The 22,052-nt window shown below is 44.4% G+C and overlaps 1 protein-coding gene across 4 annotated transcripts in view; it reads left to right on the top strand.

Moving 5' to 3' along the window:
- The window catches only part of OTULIN (OTU deubiquitinase with linear linkage specificity), a 43,968-nt gene extending 22,534 nt beyond the window's left edge, over window positions 1–21,434 (top strand). For 3 of the 4 annotated variants that reach the window (XM_025209634.1, XM_025209633.1, XM_025209632.1), the window contains exons 6-8: window positions 7,817–7,942; window positions 11,113–11,382; window positions 17,505–21,434. In XM_025209634.1, the coding sequence (XP_025065419.1) occupies window positions 7,817–7,942; window positions 11,113–11,382; window positions 17,505–17,699 (591 nt within the window). In that variant the 3' untranslated portion in view covers window positions 17,700–21,434. The remainder of the gene's footprint in view (window positions 1–7,816; window positions 7,943–11,112; window positions 11,383–17,504) is intronic. The other variant, XM_006028235.3, reaches the window with a different exon arrangement.
- The last annotated feature ends 618 nt before the right edge of the window (window positions 21,435–22,052 follow it).

The following is a 22,052-nucleotide window of genomic DNA, read 5'->3' as shown; positions in this document are numbered from 1 at the left end:
GTAAAGCTAACTGCACCCTTTCTTGCATAAATAGGTGCATCACGAACGGGTTTAGGGAGGTAATACTTCCCCTCTATGCGGCACTGGTCAGGCCACAGCTGGAGTACTGCGCCCAGTTTTGGGCATTGCACTTCAGGAGGGATGTGGATGGCCTGGAGCGGGTTCAGAGGAGGGCCACTCATCTGGTTAAAGGCCTATTAAAAAAACCCTATGTGGACCAGTTGGGAAACCTGAACCTCTTCAGCCTCCACAAGGGGATCCTGAGAGGTGATCTCGTGGCCGCCTTCAAACTCATCGGGGGTGCCAGCAAGAAATAGGGGATACAGTGTTTACCAGGGTGCTTGTTGGGGTAACTAGAAATAATGGCCACAAACTGGAAGAGAGCAAATTCAGATTGGACATAAGGAAAAAGTTCTTTACAGGGAGGGTTGCCAAAATATGGAATAAGCATCCAAGGGCGATGGTGCTGTCCCCTTCCTTGGAGGTGTTTAAAAGGAGATTGGACAGACACCTAGCTGGGGTCATCAGATCCCAGCGCTCTTTCCTGCCCAGGGCAGGGGGTCCGACTCGATCTAATAGGTCCCTTCTGACCCTAACTTCTATGAAACTGTGGAAAGGCAGGTGCCAGGTCTTTTGTCAGGAGAGGGGGCAGAGGGAAAGCTGCAAGTTATCCCCCCCCCCACTCCCAACATAAATGCACCCTAGGGCTGTGTGAAATTTGGCCGCCAGTTTTGTTTCAACACTGTTTCAACTTGTTTCGAGGTCAAAACAGCAAAATCAAAACAGAACAGATATAGTCGAAACAGCCTCAAAGTAAAACGAGGCAAGTCGAAATGTTTTGCTGTTTTGACATTTCACCTGTAGGCTATAATGGGGAAGGACAAAACAGCCTATAACTTTGTCATTTTTGGCTTAATTTGGATTAAACTTGCAGGAATGGTAGCCCCTGCAGAGGCTCCAAAGCCTGCCAAGTTTCAAGGAGATAGGTGCAGGGGTTTGGGGGAAACTACCTCAAGCTGCGAACAAGCAGAACTCGTGACATGGGTGACACTGTGTGTGTTAAGGTGCAACAGGGTGAAAGCTGCAGGCCTGCTAGCCCCTGCTGAGGCCATGAAGCTTGCCAGCTGTCAAGGAGATAGGTGCAGGGGGAGTCTGGGTTCTGGGGCCTTGCACCTCTAGCTGCTGATAGGCAAAACTCATGTCACGGGTGCTTGTGCAACTGTTTCTGTCTTGGGGCACGGAGTGGTGGTGGGGGGAACTACTGCAGGCCTGGCTGCTAGGCCCTGCTGCAGCCACAAAGCCCGCCAGCTGTCAAGGAGATAGGTGTGGGGTGAGTCTGGGTTCTGGGGCCTTGCACCTCTAGCTGCTCACAGGCAAAACTGCACCACCGCCACTAACACTAGTAATAACCACCAGCACCAGCATGACCGTCTCCACCCCAATTTCAGTTCCCAGCATGAGCCTTCCAGTGCCAAAGGAGCTGGATCTGGAAGCAGCAGAGCTGAGTGCTACAGCTAAGGAAATTCTGGGGAGGGAGGGGGAATCTGAGTTTGTTCCACACCCCTCAAACTTCCCCTTGAGGCAGGTCTCTTCTGGAAGGCACTTTGGAGGAGGTTGTTGGGGCAGGTGGTTCAGCTCATCCAAATGTTGTGCTTCTGCCTGGTGAGGAGGGGGATAAGGCAGGATCCCCACCCCCAACCCAGAAGCGGATGGGTAGCGGGATCATTTTGAGGTAGCAGATGATCCCAGGTATGCTACCTGCTAGCACTGCCGAAGGAAGATCAGCCGGGGCAAGGACATGAAACGCTTCGCCACCATGGTGCATCTCAGGAGGCAGCACCCCCTTGCCTTTGTTCTTCCTCAGCCTGGCACCAGTGGGAGCATGCCCAAAAAGAAGTCCCCCTCTCGCTTCAAAGCCCCCATCTCCATGAAGCAGAGGCAGGCCACCCTGGACCAGTGGGGAAAAGGTGGAGACAAAGGGGGCACATTCCCAAGGCGAGCAAGGTCGCCCAGAGCATTGGGGAGATGCTTGCTTTGGATACTCAGCCCTTCTCCTTTGTTGAGCATCCACGGCTCATGGCTCTCATTGCCCCATCCTATCAAGTGCCCGCATGTACTACCTTTAGCAGTACAGTGGTGCCCTCCCTGTATTAGACATGCAGGGAGTACTTGAGGGAGGAGCTGCAGAAGGCAGAGCCACAGGTGGCCTTACACTTCACCTCAGACATCTGGAGCAGCCGGGATGGAGATCATACCTGTCTCTCCCTCACAGGGCACTGGTGCGATCAGTCAGGGCGTCAGTGGGCTCTCCTTCAAGCGGAGGTGATGGATGGGTCCCACATGTGAAGGGAGATCATGGTGGCCATGAATCGCATGGTGCAGGGGTGGCTCATTGGGCAGGGTGAGCTCACCCGTGGGTTCATAGTCCCTGACAATGGGGCCAATATAGTCAAGGTGGTCTGTGATGCTAATTTTGTTGGCATCAGCTGTGTGGCACACAAGCTGCACCTCATAGTGAGTGATGCCTTGGAGGGGGACAGGGCTCCTGGTGATGGTGCCGTTACTACCGCTACCAGCCAGCTCATTTCAAAATGCAGGAAGGTGGTGAGCTACTTCCACTGGAGCATCAAGGGGGGGCAAGATTCTGCAGGACAAACAGGCAGAGCTGAGCATCCCGCATCACAAAATCATACAGGATGTGGAGACTGTGGAACTCCACATACATGATGCTTGAAAGGCTGATTGAGCAACAGAAGAGGCCATCCATGAGATGGCCTTGCATGGGGAGATTGCGGTCAGTGGCCACCTTAACAAAACGGTGTGGGATACCATCGCCCAGATCTTGGTGGTCATCAAGCCCTTTCTTGAGGCCACCAAGAGCCTCAATGCTGGCAATGCCCTTCTTAGCCAGGTGATCCCCATAATGAAGAAGCTTGATAAGCAAATGGAGAAGTTCCAGGGTATTGATGTTCCTGGCTGAGGCAAGCCGCTTTTACCAGAGGTGCAGGCACTGGTGAAGTGGCTGAAGGAGCGCATCAAAAAATGGCTGGATCCATTGTGGTCCAGTATGGTCCACGTGCTGGCTGGCATGTGCGACCCAAGGGTGAAGGGGAGTGTCTGCAACAGCAAAACCCTCGGTCACTGGATGGAGGTGTTGGTGAACAGTCAGGGAGGCAGAAGTGCAGAGGCAGGGGGATGAGGAAAAGGGAGATCCACTTTCCCATGCCAGCACTCCAGCCATGAGCCAGTCTTCACCACAGCCACTGCCAATTTGGGCCAAGGACATGGCTTCAATATTGGGGTTCATAGACACCAGACCCCACCATCAGGCAGGTAGCGTGGAGGCCTCGGTGACTACCTATCTCGTCAAGGACGTGGAGCCGCTGCATTGCGACCTTTGGCCTACTGGGCAACCTGCAGCCAGATGTGGCAGGATCTGGCCACGGTTGCCCGGGAACACCTGTCCTGTCCACCAACCAGCATTCCAAGCGGGAGGGTTTTTGGCATTGCTGGTGATGTTGTGACACCCCACCACAGCTCCCTGGATTCTGGGTTGGTGGAGCAGCTGGTTTTCTTGAAGAGGAACCTCCCGCTGCTGAGGTTCCCCAAGCTCCACGTGCAGATGGAATGAGTGCCACTCTCCTCACTCAGCACCTATTTGCTTTTTAAATATGCTTTCAGAAACATTTAATGCCCCCCCCCCCCCACGGCCCCGAGCTGGAAGTGGCAGTTTAGCTTCTCATCAGCCAGCAGGGAAAGAACATCTCCCTGCTAAGCTCCTGTGCCAGGACGAACTTGGAGGTATGGACGAGCTATGGGGAGGGAGGGAGGAGGCCCCAGGTCCTGGACATGACCTAAAACTGCACCCTGCCAGGGTAGGGAGGCCTGGTGGGACTGCTGGTGGCACAGCAGCCCCAGGAAATGCAGGTCCACAAACCTCCCTGGTGAAAAGCGGTTAGGGGGTGCCTGATAACCAACCTCCAGCCACCGCAAGGCACACAGTCCTGGCTGGGGAAAGCTCAGATCCATAAGATCTTTGAAAGGCCTGAGGCTTACTGGTTGCAGTTAAGTTGTGAGGGTGAGAACAGACAGGTGGCTCAGATCTGACTTGAGGTACCCTGGACTGGTCCATGCTGGGGCCAGGACCCAACCGAGGGTCAAAGGGTCAGGGGCCCACCGCAAGGAATGCTCGGAGCAAGAGGCTTGGGATTCCGACTGACCTGAAGGCAGGGCCAGGGCCTAAGGGGGAGCCAGAAGTCCCAGAGAGGTGACCACTGCTGGAGGGAGTGAAGGATGCAATCTGCAAGGCATGGGCCGCAGTGTAGGGGAGGTATGGAGCTGTGAAATGGATGTCACCCCTAGATAGGGGCCTAAATGGGCAGCCTCCCACCTGGGAAACATCTGAATCAGTTTTCCATCAAGGCATGGTAGGAAAAAGAAGGGTGGGCGGTTGGCCCAGAAACAGCTGGGTGGGCCGAGCACTGGGAAGGCCCTCTGTTATAGGCTACCATCCTTGCTGCATTCATTCCACTCTGCCTTAACACACAGAAGGCAGACACGGTTCTTTTGGTCAATCTGATATCTTTTATTAGACCAACTGAATAGTTGGAGAAATAAATGTATCTTAGCAAGCTTTTGGGTTTAAAAACCCTGAGTCAGGCCGAGGAAGCGTCTGCAGTTGGTGTGTGTGTGTGTGTGCTCTTCCTGGATGGAATAAATATTAAAGAAGCCAGAGGCTGGTATGCAGGCAAGAAAGCCCATCAGTGAAAATGTAAATTGAGGCGGGGGTGGGGGAATGTAGCAGGTAAAAGTGGAGAGGTACTTGGGGAGTCAGATGTCAGGTAGGTTATAGTGTGTCATAAATTAAATATCTATATTGAGTCCATGAAGTTTTGTATCTAGGAGGTTGATATTTTAGGTAACAAAATTATAGGTATTTTAGTAATTCCCCATTATGGTCTATGGCCGAATCTCTGTATCGGCTCCAAATCTGAATTGGCTGAATCGAATCGGGACAGTGCCTTATATCACCGAATCGAATCACTGTCCGTCTGAATCCAAATTGAATACTTGCTGCTTCGCACAGGCCTAGTAATTATCTCTGTTCCAAACAATTTATCAACGGTCAAGTGCAAGTTATTTATATTAAGTCAATTTCCAATAGAGAATTAGATTATTAAAGTACTGTGAAATAATTGGATGTACAAGTAGTAGCAGGACTGGAATTATAGGATACTCTGCAAAAACATTTAAAAGCTGATGGCTGCTACCCTAAGAATATTAATGAATAGGCTGTTCCCTTGTTCAGATGTATTGTGATATATTCATTAACTCTGCAGTAAAATACTAAGATCCTGATAGCACATTGTGATGGTTGCTCGGATTGCCTTGGCTATCACCTCCTGCATCAATTCCGACTCTCACCTGCCACATCTTGATGGATTTTTGATGTTATTAATTGGGAGGTATTATTTGCCACAGTAGGCTACTTACAATCTCTAACCATTTTTATCAGTGGACACCTTTCCGCTGTCTTTTTTTACCCAATGCACAGATTTAAGTTAATAAACCACAGTCTGCTGTAGTCAAACAATTCTCTTTATTGTCCTTTGTATTCCTTCACACATTCAACTATTACAAGACTATTATATATTTTTTGTTTTACAAAAATTTTAGTTTATCATAAACACCTTCGGGGCATCCTTTTCTTTATTGATATACAGCTTAGTCAAACTAACTTTTGGAGCCGTGTCTCAAATTGTCCCAAAATTTTCGTTTTTAACGCTATTTTCCCTTTATTTTTGTAGGTTTTCATGTGCTCCTCCTCGTTTTATCCTCAAACACTCCTGAGGAACAGTCAATAACTCAAAAAAAATCAAAATCAAAGCCAAGGCTTCCCAATGTGTTTGTTGTCTTTCCTTTCTTACTTTCTGTTTTTCCTTTTTTTTTTCTTCTTTTTTTTTTTTTTCCAGAGCACCTGCCCCCGCCTCTATTTCTCGCAGCTTCTCTGCTTCCTGCACCTCTATTTTTCTTTGGTGCAATCCTATTGAAGTTCACTCACGTCCTCTGGAGCCACCGAGCTCCTTTTCTTCGTCCAGCTCTCTCTGCCACTCTGGACCGCCCTCCGGAATCACCCCAACTCCACAATCTTCTCCCTGTTCTCTCTCCTGGAGGAAACGCCTCCCGCTCTCACCTCCTCCTCCCTGCCGCGTGGTCCCACCCTCGGGCTCTTTTATACGCAGGGAGCAGCTGCTCCTGAATCTCTGCTCTCCCGGCTTGATTGTTTTCTCCACTCCGGCGTCCTTTCGTGTTAGTACCTCTTCTCACACACATTTGTTTTCCAATAGGTATTGCTCCCTATTGTTACAGTTTAACTAGAAAAGGTTAAAAATAGTTGGTGCCTGCATTCTTTTGGCAAAATTTATATTTTATTAAATAGCAAGGATATGTGGTCAATCTGGTGAATGATTAGCCCTTTTTATTTCCTTCAAGGAAAATGTTGGACACAGCTGCTGGATACTGCCTACAAAATCAGATTTTCAGAGCATGATTTTTTTAGTAAATTAGTACTTTATTATGCAGTCATAGATTCATAGATGTTAGGGTCGGAAGGGACCGCAATAGATCATCGAGTCCGACCCCCTGCATAGGTAGGAAAGAGTGCTGGGACTAGATGACCCCAGCTAGATGCCTATCTAACCTCCTCTTGAAGACCCCCAGGGTAGGGGAGAGCACCACCTCCCTTGGGAGCCCGTTCCAGACCCTGGCCACTCTAACTGTGAAGAAGTTCTTCCTAATGTCCAGTCTAAATCTGCTCTCTGCTAGCTTGTGGCCATTATTTCTTGTAACCCCCAGGGGCGCCTTGGTGAATAAAACCTCACCAGTTCCCTTCTGTGCCCCCGTGATGAACTTATAGGCAGCCACAAGGTCACCTCTCAACCTTCTCTTGCGGAGGCTGAAAAGGTCCAGGTTCTCTAGTCTCTCCTCATAGGGCTTGGCCTGCAAGCCCTTAACCATACGAGTGGCCCTTCTCTGGACCCTCTCCAGGTTATCCGCATCCCTCTTGAAGTGCGGTGCCCAGAATTGCACGCAGTACTCCAACTGCGGTCTGACCAGCGCCCGATAGAGGGGAAGTATCACCTCCTTGAATCTATTCGTCATGCATCTGCTGATGCACGATAAAGTCATTACAGATTTTTGGTTCTTCTTTATAACCCTCAAGAAGCGTGTAAGTTGTGCTGATAGCAAAGTTTTAAGCAACCATATAAATGTAAGTAGGGTATAAAGGCCTACATATAAAGGATAAAGTTAAGATGACTTTTCATTTTTAGAAAATGACAAAATAATATAATTTTCTCATATTTCAAGAATGCTGCAAACCATAAAATAGTCATGTTCACAAGGAACATGACCTTGACTTCAGTTTATTAGGTGGTTTAAATACTCTGTTTCTATCAGATGTGATAAGTCTGGCAGAGTCTGTAATGATCCAGCAAAAAAGCCACTTCTTTTGTAGTGGGAAAAGATATTTAGCTGCATCGGGGACTGGTAATTAACTGATCTCCCTATTCAGTTATTGGTGCAAAAAGCCATGTTAGTGGGCAGAAGTAGGGATAAGGGGGGTTGTCTTGTTTTTAAAAAAAACTTAGTATCCTTTGCACAGGATGGCTCTTATGAAGAATAGATGATGGTAAAACTATGAGCAACTATACATATAAATATCTGAGTAAATGTCACAGATATGAGAGAGGATTTTATTTCCATTTTTTTCTGATTTATTAACTGCTGTATTTTTTTTACCCTCTTAACTTTGTAGCTTCCTGAAAAGCTGCTGAGCAAATATGACTGGATCAAAGACTGGCAGCACAGAGGAAAACTGGGGAGAAAGATGAGAGAAATTGGTGATGAAATTAAGGAATATTTAGGACTACTAAGGAAGAAGGTTTGGAAAATTATGTACTTATTCTCTCCTGATTTGCAAATAAGCGTGTCTAGCATTCCACTAATTCAACATCATTTTTTAAACTTTATTTATTAACAAATCCAACTTACTAAATCACAAATTTAACATTTAAAAAATATCTCCAATCCCTCAAAATTTACTCAGACCAATATGAATCTTCTATCAGCAATGTTCCTTTAATCCAAGTCAGTGTCCACAGAGAAATCTTGTTCAACATAATTTCTAGTATAAAAAAGTATATTAGGGGAGGTAGCTATAATCAGTTAGAGAACATACAGAATTTGACACAAATTAACGGTAAAAATCTTTGAAGAGCTGAGAGAACTAAAAAAAATACAATAGTTTCCTCTTTCTTAAGTGAGTACTGGAGATTTCACCTCTAATGTTAGTACTTAGTACTACTTAGTTTTGGGGGAGGGATTGGTAACCCATGACCTGTGGGCGAGACCTGGCCACCAGAGCAATTGGATCTGGCCTGCAGGACTCTGTAGTATTCAGTAGTAGAGGGCTTTACCAGCACTGCACTGCACTTGCCCATGTCACATTGTAGCTTGGAAGCAGTTGTCAGATGCTAGTGCTGGTGCTTCTCTGATCTGAACTGGATCATTCTGACCTGCCATGGAAAATACTGCCAACTGCTGCTTTAGAGTATAGGCAAAACGAGAGGATATCATTAGTTTCTTGAACAATTTGATGAGTAGGCATAATAATAATAATAGTGAAGGAGACTGCATGCAATTAATGTGGTATCATTTACATGTAATCAGTATTTCATAAGTTCATTGCTATGACATGGAATGTGGTAGTACTTACTAGTGCTACGATACCCTTTCCAGAATGACTTTTGTCATCTGACTGAGGTAAATTAATTGTGTTTCAGGCAAGAGCTCTTGTTTGGGAAAGACCTCTATGCGCCTTTGGGTGAAACAAAGACAGTTAAAAGCCCTGTGCTAGTGAACATAAAACTTCATGTGGACATCCTTATGTAGTATTCACTCCCTTAAAGAGTCACTGTGTTGGCTCTCTACTTAACCACTGAGTGGTAAAGGAATTCCTGCATGTATATACTAGCATGTATCATGTTTAGGAAAAAAGCCTTTGGGATGAGGTGCTGTACGCTATATATTTAAGATACTGAAAAAGTGTGATCAAGTGGGAGGAATAATTCTTGAATACAGGATGGGGGTGGGGGGAAGTAGATAAATGACAACTTTGACAACTTCTGTTTGTTTCATTGTAAATTAGCTGGTTCAGATGTAGGTGCATAAGTCTGTTAGCTTGCTATCAGGTTTTTAAAAAATATGAATACAGAGTCTTATATTTACTCTCTTACTACTTTGTCATCTTTATATTTTCTGTTTCAGTTATGATGTTTGTTGGGCAGATGAGCTTGTTCTCTAGCAAATAAACCCTTCTAGGGCTTAAGGCAGTAGGGTAACGGATGAGTGGAAGTAATGATTGAATAATGATTAGCAGGGATCCGGCTTTCCCAGGTTGTTAAAAAAATCACAAATCCTCTCCTAAAACCCCCCAAATCCATTATTTAAAATTAAAAGCCCTTCCACAAGTTCCCCCTCCCACCCACCCCGGGCCCTGCTGGTGCCCTTTACTCCCTACCTACAGCCCCTGTTCCCCCAGCCCTGCTGGAGGAGGGGGTGGGGGGGTCCTAGCTGCCAGGGGTACTTTTTTTCTTTTCTTTTTTTTTTTTAAAGATAGCACTTGATCTTTTTTTAGTACTGTACTGTAAAAACTACTAATACAGTGTTTTTAATTGTCCAATTTTTGTGTAAATTCACTTCTATGCAAATACTTATTTTTTATTTTAAACATTTCAATTAGGCACAAATTTACTTCTTTTAAAAGCTAAAGTTTGACTGTTTTATAGGACTTTAATTAGAAAAAGCAAAATAAAAAATGTTAGCAAAATACCTACAGCATTGTAGGAATTTTGGCTGCAGTGAACACAAAAATCATTGATATTGTAGCCAGTGAAATCATTGATATTGCAGCCACTGTTTCCTGTGCAGTGTCTTTCCCCTTTAAGTCTCCTCCCTTTCCTGTTTTTCCTTCTTTCTCCGTATTTTTCTGCTTGTAGAAAAATGGGTGTCTTCATTTCTTGATTGTCTTCATGTCTTGATTGTCACCGCAAAATGCTTCAGTGCTTGTTTGAAAAATGAGTGATCAACTTCACACTAGCAGCCATAGGTGGTGGAAGGGGGCGGAGGCTAACGGGGCTCAAACTCCAGGGCAGCCTGGCTGCAGTAGGGGGGGGGAGGCGCCGGGATCACGGCTGACCCTGCAAGCCTTTAAGTTTCTTTTCACTGCCTGGGTTTGGGGGAAGCAGATCGAGACCCCCACAGTGCAGGAGGGAATGGAGCAGGGGCAGGGGCAAATCATTCACCCCTGTCCCACTCCCTGCTGCACTGTGGGGGTTGCCCCATGACCCAGCCCGGCTGGAGCCCCATTCATGGGGATTTGGGGCCCCAGCCAGGCTGGGTTGTGAGGCAGTGGGAGCCTGGCGGCTTGTCCAGGGGCGTGGGCAGGCAGCTCCCACTGCTGCATGCGCTGCAGGGGAGGGGGAGGTATGTTCCTCTTCCCCTGGCTCTCCAGTGCTGTACCCCTGGATGAGCCGCTGGGCTCTGATAGCCCCACAGCCTGGCCCATCCAGGGCCCCATTCTTGCTGAATGGGGGCAGTCGAGGCTGGCCCCACTTGAGGGCTGGGGCTGGTGTGGAGAGGCAACCAGGGAGGATGCGGGGCTGGGGGGCAGTGGACACTGGTGCCAGACAATGACCCCTGGCACAGGGGAAGGGGCGGCTGCACAGGTGCAGTGGGCCTGGTCCCTGCCCTGGTCCCAGCCCCAGCCTTACACCTTCCCCACTCCCTCCCTGACCCTTCCCTTGCAGACTTTGTGGGGGGCATGGGCGCTTGCAGCCCCCCCAATATTTTTTCTCCCTCTGCCTATGCTAGCGGCAGCTAAAATTATGGAAACATTTAAAATAAATGCACATATGAAAATGGGAACAAGAGAGCCTTTCATAAAATGTATGGCTACCTGCCTGAGAGAAGGATGTGATTCTTTTTTTCTGCAGTTGTGAATGATAATGGTGATTTCCTGTATTTGTGACTTGTATATTGTTTTTTTTATAGTGGAAGAGTGTAAGTGAAATGAAGACACCCATGGAGAAGCAAGGTGCTTGCAATGAATTGTTTAAAAACGAAGAGGAGGAATATTGCCTTTATGAAGCCGTGAAATTTTTGATGCTGAATACAGCCATTGAATTATACAATGATAATAAAGAAGGAAAGAATGTACCTGTGTTCTCATGGCTATTGTTTGCTCGGGATACATCCAGCAATCCTAAGCAATTAATGAATAATCACTTGAATCACATTGGTCACACTGGAGGCCTGGAACAGGTAAGAACTCTTTGTGTTTATCGTATATTTGGTAGCTTTATGATATATTTTGTAGCTTTCTATTTCCTTGTGCTGTCCCACTCTGGCAGGTGTATCAGAATATCTCCTGAAATGAGTAATTGGCCAAGCTTTAGTAGCCTTAATAAATGTATTTATGTAGCTGGATGCTTTGTAAAAGCTAGAAGTGATATAAGCTGTGTACAAACCTTCAGTTCTAGTGGTGGAAACTTTCCAATGATTCTGGAAATGATTCTGAGAGAGAGACCAGTGCAGATATTCAGCCTGGATCTGCCCCCTCTCCCCTGCTCCTTGTGCCTTCCCAAGATCAGGGTGATCCTGGTCTGGGGAAAGCATTTGGCTATTTGAATCTTCCTACTCCCAGGGGTGACTGGAGCAGCAGGACAAAGCCCTTGCCTGCATCTAACATCAGGGACTCTGATTTCAGAAGTAAATAGGGGGTTATGCCATATTGTATGCTTGGTTCCCATTGCCAAAAGGGAGTAGTGCAGCAAAGCCCCTGTTTGCTTATGACACTGGGAACTCCAGAGCAGGTGGAGAGCACTTGGTGGATGCTTCTCCCCTCATCCCTTGGTCAATAGGAGTGGTAGAAGCAGCTGCCTCTCCACACAACCTGCAGACCCCTGTCTCTGAAATGCATGGGGAGAGCCTTTCCTTCTGCTCCGTTTCTCCTGGTCCCCAGGAGCAAGTAAGTCATGGAAAAGTGTGTGGACATTCAGTCTCCAAGGAGCAATTTCCACCTTGCTGTTGGGTTATTTTTCTCCTAGCGTTGCTATTTTAGCTCCAGGAGAAAAAGCTTGAACATCTGCACTTTCTTGGTTTCTAGTAGGAGAACAGCAATTCTCCTGGTAGAAACTGAATGTTTGTACATGACCGTAATTAAGAGCAAGACAAGATCTTAATGATAAACAGTTTTCTGTGGCCTGGGACTCCACAATAAAAACAGGTGTTCCTTTTTATTTTTATAAGTATGGAACTTTTACTAAAGTAAATGAAGGATTAGGTTTAATCTTTTTGTATGATCAGATTGTATGTGATTGGACCATTATTTTTTAATTTCTTTTAAATATCCATACACAGATAAAAATATCTGTACTTGCAATATCAAATAAAGTACAGAAGGCAACCATGTATAGAGCACTACTAAATAAATCCTGATAAAACATTTTTACTAGTGTTCATCTGAAAAATTATTTAATTTGAATTTGGAATTGCAGATACTGGAATGAATAATGATGCAGTAGGTATTTCACAAACACTTATACAGTGGTTAATGGGGATATTGAAGTGAAATGTGGCAGAAACATTAACGTAAAAATAAGAAATTCTGTGTCAGGATAACAGGGTTCCTAAAATCTTGTGGATGTGGTTATAGCAGGGGTGGACAAAGTATGGTCCACAGGCTGGGTCTGGCCTGTCAGGTGATTTTCATCTGGCCTGCAGGCAGGCACCCACCATTTAATAGTATCCAGCCTAGCTTACAGCTGCCCCTGCTGCATTCCTCATGGAGCTGAGCCCTGCCCAATCCCACTGGGGCAGCACTCTGCACTCCCACCCTTGCCTGTGGGAGGGCCCTGGTTCTGGCCAGTGCGCATAGCCTCCGGGAGCGGCTGCTGCAGCCACCCAAGGAACTGCTTGGCTCCTCCTGTCCCTGCTGCAGCACTCGGGAGCAGGTAGGGAAGTGGCAGCAGGCAGGAGGAAGCTGCAACTGGGCGGGAGCATAGGACCCACACTGGGGCTAGGACTGGAAGGACCAGGATAGAGAAGTGGTAGTGTGGAGCCCGTGTTGATGGGAGCATGGGGCTCCTTTGCAGCTCACGTGCAATTCCTGGGACTTGGCCGGAGCCGAACGACTCAAGGGGGAGCCCTGCATGATGGAGCCAGCAGCCTGTTCCCGCTCCTGGCCACCACATGTGTTACTAGATATGCCCGTTACTTTGGGGTGTGCTCACGTTTCTAAGGTCTTTGTAATTCTATCAATGTGCTGCTTGTGTTACTCGTGTTTCTATACGGAGCTGTATCTCTCCCTTCTGCAAGCCCTCACCCCCAATGGAGCTATCTTGCAGGACTCGGTTTCAGTGGGGCTGGGTACCTCCAGCCCCCAAATCATGCGCACCCCCCCCCCCAACCTGGCTGGGTTGATCAGCATGTACAGACTGACACCCTTATGCTACAAATCAGTTTGTTAAGGTAACAATAAAATGAAGTCAGACACGAGCACACAAGTGAACAGAATACCTCTGAATCCAGCTGGGTGTCCAGCTGACGCCCTCTTGGGCCAGTATTCAGTTCATTAGGGCACGTCTGAGCCAAACTGGGTCAGTCAGCCTTTCCAAGCTGATCCCCTTATGTGTTTCAAACTCAGCACGTCCCAATCTTTTGCCCTAACTGTCCTAGTGGTAGCCTCTTGATGAGTGGACCCCACAGTATTTCTGGGCTTCACAAGTATCTTTGGCTTAGGTAAAAGAAGCGTTGCTGCAGAGCAAATGGGAAAGGGAAGTAGAGAAGGAAAAATGCACCTGGTTACCGCCAGTTTGACTATAAAAGTTTTTTATTGCTAAGTATATGACATTTATAATGGTACTAGTAGTAATAGACAGGCAAGGAAAAACAAACAAAATAATTACAAAATTACCCTGGTTTAATTGTGTATTTGGGGAAACCTAGCTCAAGCTTAACTAATACAATTTAGGTTCAAAAAGCTATGCCTAGAGAGAGAGAGGGAGAAAGACAGAGAGAGCGAGAGCTGGGCTCTCACCATTCCAAGGCACTCGAGTGATTTGCTGACAAGCAAAGTTTCCACCACGATTGTTGAAGGGAGACTATCTGTTTCTCTCAGCTTCTCGAGAACAACAGTGGATGGTGTCAGAGAGATTTCTCTCTCTTGAAGCACACTGTTTGCTGCTTTACAGCTTTCTTATACCATTAGCCTAGTATCTTCAAAACATTCTTTTAGTTGTGTAAATCAAGAGGGTCCCAAGCCATAATTGACAGGGAAAATCCTGTTATGTAAACAGTTGAAATTTAAATGAATTCCCTTTTTCAGTGACAAGGGGTTATCTGGTTTGGAACATCTCAAGAAACTGATTAACAACCAGGACAAACATCAAGTTTTATGGAGTAACCAGACACCTAGGAGCCAGCTTGAAATTATTATGAATATAGAAGATATACTGGAAGGGATACCACATTGTTTCTTCTTAGGTGGCCTAGCTATGCTTGCACTGTTAAGTTGGCATCAGTGCTTTGTATTTTACCTGTTGTGAATAAGCCTCAGCTTAGCATGACTTTCAGATTTTACTGTAGTCTTTTAACAGACTTAAGGGGATTACTTGGAGTGTTCATAAACTTTGTGGGGAGGACTTCCACCAGTCATCCCGGGAAAAGTATGACAGCATTTGTGGTTCAGGCTCCAATGGGCTGGACGCTGTGAAGAACCCTTTACCATTGTTCAAATGTTGCCCATACCCCCTCTGACTTGGTCTCTTTGCCTCAGCATTCCCTAACCTGGCAACTGAGTTTTAGTCAATCAAGTTTAAATAGGCCTCCCATAGTGGGACTGGGGAATGTACAGCCTGAGATGCCTATTAAACTTTTCTTCTGCTTAATTCTGGGTAGATGAGGTGTGTGTGTGGGCAGGAGGGAATAGAAAAAGTCCTTTGCAAGTCCAGCAAGCTGGGTGCCAGGGCTCCCTCAGAAACACAGAGCTGACAGGTAACACATGTAGCTCCCAGGATTCAGCTGGGTGTGGCAGGGAGCCCTGTGCGATGGAGCACGGCTGGCTCATCCCTGCTCCCTGCAACCCTAGCCAAGTCATGGGATCTGCATCTGGTGGCAGGAAGCAGGGCCAGGCTTCTAGCTCCATCGCATGGAGCTCACTCCAGCGGTGCATGGCTCTGGCCAAGTCCCAGGAGCTGCCCATGAGTCACAGAGAACGCTGTGCCTGGCCCTGCACCCTGCTACCATGTGTACCTCCTGGGACTTGGTCAGAGCTGTCTGCTGCTGGGAGGCTCTGCCTACTGCGGGCCATGAGCATCCTGGAGGCTTGCCACCTGCTGGTGCTGCACACATACCCTCACACACACCACACACCCCACACGCTCCCCCACAGAAACACAGTACACAAGAGTAAGACTGTGTTTTGAGCTATTATGCAGTCTCCTCTATACACTCTGCAAACACACACAAATGAGGACAAAAATATATTTTTAAACAAAATTAAAATATGTTACAGTAGGTGTTTGATTTTTAGTATGCGATTTGATTTTTTTTCCAGTTCCGAGATGTCACACTCCCCTCCCAAAAAGAGTACTTCCAGTTGCAAAGGTTGGGTTAAGGGCAGAACTTGTGGTCCCAAGGTGGCAGCCAGGGGGCAGGGCATGTCAAGCAGTGGAACTACCCTTGTGACCCTCAACAGCTCACCAGAACTCGTTAAGTGTTCCTCCAGCCGAAATATTTGCCTGCCGCATGGTTACAGGAAAGAAGTCTTAAATGCAGCACCTAACTTTACACTTGTTAACTGGTAACATCAAAGGGCCAGGTCCTGCCCCTGTTTGACTTCTGTGATTACATTTTTGTGGGCCTATATGATAGCAGAACTCAGCACTGCAGATTTATTAGTTGACTGTTAAGATGGCACTCAACCGTTGCATAATTTGATTTAGTGACTTTTCTCTTGGGGCAAAATGTTGTTACCCTTTTATACCTAGTAGTACTTTACCTAGTAGCTTATTCTATTGATGTAAGACTGTTCTTAAAGTAAATTACTAGCTAAAGCAGGGCATGCCCAGTCCTGTGAGAATGCATAAGGCAAATGTGAGAGGGAAAGGAAACTTCCTTGTTTTCCTAACATTCATGCACGCAACAGGCTGGTGCTGCTGCTCGTGTTGATTGCTACAAAATGGAGAGGAAGAATCATGGCCCTGCCCTGCATTGGACATGTGTGCTACCATTATCCTTGTTCCAGCTGGCAGAATTATTTCGGGTGTGGATTTGAGTGGATGCCTGCCTGACTGTGCAATAACATAGCCCCACTTGCATCTGTTCTCCATTGTTTTGAGAAGTGTTTTGCCCTCCAGAGCAGTTATTCAGATCTGTAACGCAGCAGAAGTTTAGTGCTCATAAACTACTTTCAAAATGGCTGAAATCGATTTAAGATGAACCTGGATGGATGTAGTATCAGACTTAAGTGATTTAAGTTAAGTTGGTTTATTGAACTTCTGTTTCAGATCCTCTCCAGAATCAAGTCAAGTTGCAGTCCTGCAGCATCCCAGGAAGCTTTGCATCTGCCCCCAAACTCTCCCACACAGGGTAGGCAGACTAGCTTTTGTCCAAGCTGTCTGCTCCAGCCAAGCAGGGAGATGTGCTCTAGTGCCCCCCAGTTTCTGGCCTGAGCCATATATGGGTGTATTTCTGGAATCAAAAGTGAATGTCTGTTCACTTGCATATCGGTTCAATCTATGAAGCTTAGACTAACCTGTGAAGATTGAATTGTTTCAGCCTTGGTCTTTTTGACTGTTTATACTTAGCCTTGGAGCACATGTAGTGGTCCTTACCAGCACATGTTTACATTTATGCAGTTGAAGAGGCAGGCAGGTGTAATGAAGTAAATGAGTATTACATATCTGATAGCTTCTATACAAAAAATGTGTAGGTCTAGAACTTTCTATCTTATGTCCAGAATTAGGCACATAATTAAGTATATTTCTTTCAAGGGCTCTAGGCATCCATGTCATTAGAAATGAAGTGCCTTGATTTTCAGATATTTGAATGCCTTAAACACTCAGGTTCAAACTTTTTGGCCATAATGTATAATGAGCAGACTGAGTCAATTACCTGTGTACTGAGTCAATTACCTGAGCACTAAGAATTGCTTTTTGACAGGATGGGGCTTCATTGTACTTTTCTGTGCAAGGGAGGCCTAAATCGTAACATCTCTCTGTCCTTTATTCTTCATTCAAGTGTCCTTAGTGTTGCTGTCTTTCTGCTGAATTTGATACAAAATAATATTTTTATGTGCAACGATAAAATTCAGTTGGTGCTATATATTTCATCCTAACTGATTTTTTTTTTTTTTTTTTTTTTTTTTTTTTTTTTAAACCTAGGTGGAAATGTTTCTTCTTGCATATGCTCTGCGACATACCATCAAAGTTTATAGACTATATAAATACAGCACTGATGAATTCATCACACATTATCCCAATGACCCAGAGGAAGACTGGCCTGTAGTGACTCTTATAACTGAAGATGACAGACATTATAATATTCCAGTTGGAATGTGTGAGGAGACTGCCGTGTAAACATATTATTTTGGCAGGCTGGCAAATTTTGGATGATCAGATTTCCAGTACTATTTAAAAAAAAAAAAAAAAAAAAGTGGGCGGGCCACGATGAGGTTTATGTGATTAAATCTTCCGTATTTTGTTTCTTGAGTTGCAGAGGTTTGAACTGAAATGCCAGATAGGAGCTCCCTGAAAGCAAGGAGTAGGAAATTGTACAAGCTTTTATTCTTGTGTGTAAAAGAATTTGAATGGAGCTCTTTGGAACAGATCTCTGAACGGGATTGTATTTATAAAAATGCAGAACTTGCTAGGTTACTTCCTTAAAGAAGGTTTGTTTGGCTCAGTGGTGAGAGGGCACTTAGCATGAAAGCTTAGCTCAAAAATTACTATAGCAATGATTAAATGAAATTGCTGTTTCATGGACAGTGAATTTTAATACTGCTCTTACAGGTTGTTTAGAAGTAATTTGTATGAATGGTAGAAATGTGGTGATGGTATATGTGCCATTTATCTTACATTAGTAAGGAGGTGTTTATTTAAAATAACCATTCAGGGCTGTTCTTTGATGGCTGTCTATTTCTAGAAGCTAGGGATCTGGTATGCTGGAAATTAAGTTGGCGGGGCGGAGGTTTCCTTCCCAAAGGGAGCATGGCAAACGGATTTAGTAATTACGAGGGTACAGAGCAGTTTTCCCCTAGGTCATCTCTATGAGTCCTACTGAGCTCAGTGTTTTCTGAAAGTCATTAACACTTCCAGTCGTATTTTGAAATATGATAGCATCAGTCTATTTCTCTTTGAGTATCTGTCCATATCACAAATGTTCGTAACATAGTTGGCATCCTTATTTTAAGCCTCTGTGAAGAAGTAAAGGATATGAATGAACAGTGATAGCACTAGACACGGGTAAATTTGAAGCCAGTGCGTATACGATGTTACTTCTGCTACACTTTTGTCTGAAGTTTTTCTTGCATGGGACATAGTGCTTTTGATCAGTCACCTTTCACAAGCATTAAATTTACTGTTTAAAAAATGAATGGGAGGAGGAATGCTATGCTCTGCAGTCATGTCATAATTGAAAGGTTTTCTGTCTTCACCCTGTGAATTAGTTTAAAACTGAAATAAGGCTTCTAGTTTCTTTCAGAACAGGAGATATGTAGAGTTTTAATGGAATGAAAATCAGACATTGTGATATAAGCGTGCCTGCCCCTTCTGAATGGTTGGTTTTCTTAACAGGGTTGCGTAAAGAAGAATTTTTTTTTAAAGAAGTCTTGACATCAGTGCTGTAACTAGTTCTGTGCTGTTCTGCTTCAAATTAGATTAGTCTTTAAACTTGCCCTTTTGAGAGTATTTACTACACCAATCAGTAAATATTGACCTCACCATCATGTGCACTGTAAGCCTATGATATATCATTTTGTTACCTCTATCCTTTTTTAAATAATTAGCATGGTGCTTTGTGTCAAAATGGTTCCTAGAAACCACATGGAAATAATAAATTAAAAATGCTGTATCTTAATATTTTATTTCCTAGCTCAGTCATTTATTTTATTTCCTAGCTCAGTCATTTCTTAGCACATGTCTTGGTCTGCTCTCTCAAATTTTATTTTGAAGTCTTAATGTTGAAATGCTGAACAAGAACATAATCTATGTAACGAAAAATGTATTGAGATCAAACATTGTGTGTGATTGGCATTTCTGTTAATTTGCTGGTCACATTTGAGTAGCCAAGAACTTCTCTCAGTAGCTGATAGTAAAGCAAAAGGAGAAAAAAAACTTTCAAATTACAATCCTACATTTATTCTTGCACTTTACTGGGCCATACAATGGTAACTTAAATCAGTTTCTATTTTTTTAAATCATAAATCATGCTCTCTCTTTTTAGGTTTTTAAAAATGGTTATTGTATTTGACTGAGATGTGAGCATAAAGAAAACACTTTTAAAGAATTCTTTGCATTTGAAAGCTTGTCTAACTTTATCCCAACTATACAGTTGGTCCAATAAATGGTATCACTCCCCCACAAATCCTGTTTTTTTTTTTTTTTTATATCATGCATTCAGCATTCTACAGTCCTCAGGCATACTTAGGACCCTGTTTTCAGGCCCTGACTTATGCAAGCAGTTCCATGGTATGTGCACACAGAGCAAGGAAATGCTGTGCAGAGAGATTTCATGTGCACGTGAACTAATAAGCTCTCTTGGTAAGTCTCAGTAACGTAGCTATGTTCCTTCTGGTTCTGGTTAACGTTCATACTAAAATAAAAATGAAGTAAAGTGAAGAAAAATAAGTTTCCGTGGTGCTGCTTTAGACCATATAGCTGTACTCCTGATGGTTCTGGAGATATGCATTGAAGCTAGGGTGAAGGATTGAGCCCAATGATACTTTATCATTTACAAGTATAGAATATAGTGAAACCTGGAAATATGGTAACACCTGGAATCTGCCTGTATAAAAGTCAGTGACAAAACTCCCATTGACATCAGTGGGAGCAGGCTTTGACTCTTGAATGCCTTCTGAGAAATCACCTTGTGTATTTTTCTTGTCAAAGCACAGTGCAACCTCATTATAACAAACTCTAGTGGTGCTGGAGAAAAGTGCCTTAAAAATGGTGTTTGCCTAAATGTATTTAATTGGATGCATCATCATAATAAGAATGTCGGTTCCTACTATTGGTCTGGCTAAAAATGGGATTTGTTATAAATAAGGCTTGTTTTATAACAAGGTTGTACTGTATTTTAATGCAAACAAATGAATTTTCACCTACTTTTGTATATATTAAAACTAACTTTGTATTTCAAATATAAAAGCCTTCAAAACAGTGCAAATGCCTTGAATTTATTTAATGTCCCAGAATTGACAGTTAGTTGTTTGCAGACCGTTTTTTTTCTATACTTAGCCAAAATAGCCTATAGTAGTGGTGCTCAAACTCAGGGCCCATGGGCTGAATGCAGGCCATGGAGTTGTGTCATTCAGCCTGTGAGGCTCCTCATGCATCTAGAAATTTGGTGGCAAGGGGAAGCAGTGGCAGATTTGATTGGCTTGTTTTTCCAGAGCCATGGCACTTAACACTGCCACCGCTTCCCTGCTGCCAAATTTCCAGACCCACAAGGAGCCCTGCAGGCTGGAAAATGACTCTGCACCAAAATGCACTGGTCTACAGGATCAGAGATTTGAGCACCACAGGCCTACAACGTCATGGGCTAACCTTCAGTCAACAAAATAAATGAAATGTGTAACAGTGGGAGGAAGAAGAAGGGGGAGGAGTCTTGTCCAGCTACTTTTCCTAATGGATATTCTTCAGTGGAAGTTACCCATAGGGGCAACGGCTATTCTGAGCAAAGATTGCAAGGTTAGGCCCTAATGATGGTAACTGGTAAAATGGCAAGACCTGAAGCATGCTGGAAAAGGTTGGTAAAATCTGTAGTTGGTTATCTCTCTGCTCACCTAGGTATTTCATTGGTTTCCATTACAGTAATATCTGAGCACGTAGTAAGGAAGCAGAGATGAGAATATTAATTTTGAATTATGCAGTCCGCTACTCTTTGTAGCATTACCACATACTATTTATACTATTTGTCTCCCTTTCCTCCTTATATCCTCTTATTTTATTTTATTTTTTGTATTATGTGAAATTTTTTTGATTACAAGCATTTCAGTGGATGGACCGTCACGTTCCATTTTTTATTGACACATCCAGGACACTGTGAATGTTTTAAAATATACAACTACTGATGTATTCTACTCCCATTTTATTTTCTGTTAAAATATGCATTACTTTCAGTAATACTTGTAAATGCTTCTTGAAAGCAATACAGTCTTTTTTTTTTTTTTTTTGGTTCAGTATTACATTCTATTCAAACTGTCTTTCTATGACTACTAACTAAAAGAAATGTCATAGAAGCATTTCATAAAAGAAGAAAAAAAATCTGGATCATGTGTCAGTTGCAGAGTACTATTTAGAATCTCTCAGTACTAATTGCTAGCTTTACAGGCTTTGTAACTTCACTTTTAGAGATTCATGTCTGCAATGAAAAAGTATTCTACTCTGCATCCCTAGTCATGTTACAAAGGCTAAAAATACTTCTACCTCCAAACATGCTTTTTGGATGTACCCTTTTTGTGATGGCAGAGTAAACGTCATAGGAGTTCATTGATTTCGTAGACATTAGGGCTGGAAGGGATCTTGAAAGATTGAGTCCAGGCCCCTCCCGAGGGGCAGGAAGTCAGCTGGGGTCATAGGATCCCAGCAAGATAAGCATCCAAATTTCTCTTGAAGGTGTTCAATGTAGGTGCTTGAACCGCCTCCAATGGTAGGCTATTTCAGACCTTGGGGGCTCGGACAGTAAAGAAATTCTTCCTTTTGGCCAGCCTG

This window comes from Alligator sinensis, unplaced genomic scaffold (genome assembly GCF_000455745.1).
Source record: "Alligator sinensis unplaced genomic scaffold, ASM45574v1 scaffold420_1, whole genome shotgun sequence".
Taxonomy (NCBI): domain Eukaryota; kingdom Metazoa; phylum Chordata; order Crocodylia; family Alligatoridae; genus Alligator; species Alligator sinensis.
This window is presented reverse-complemented; position numbering and strand designations above follow the sequence as displayed.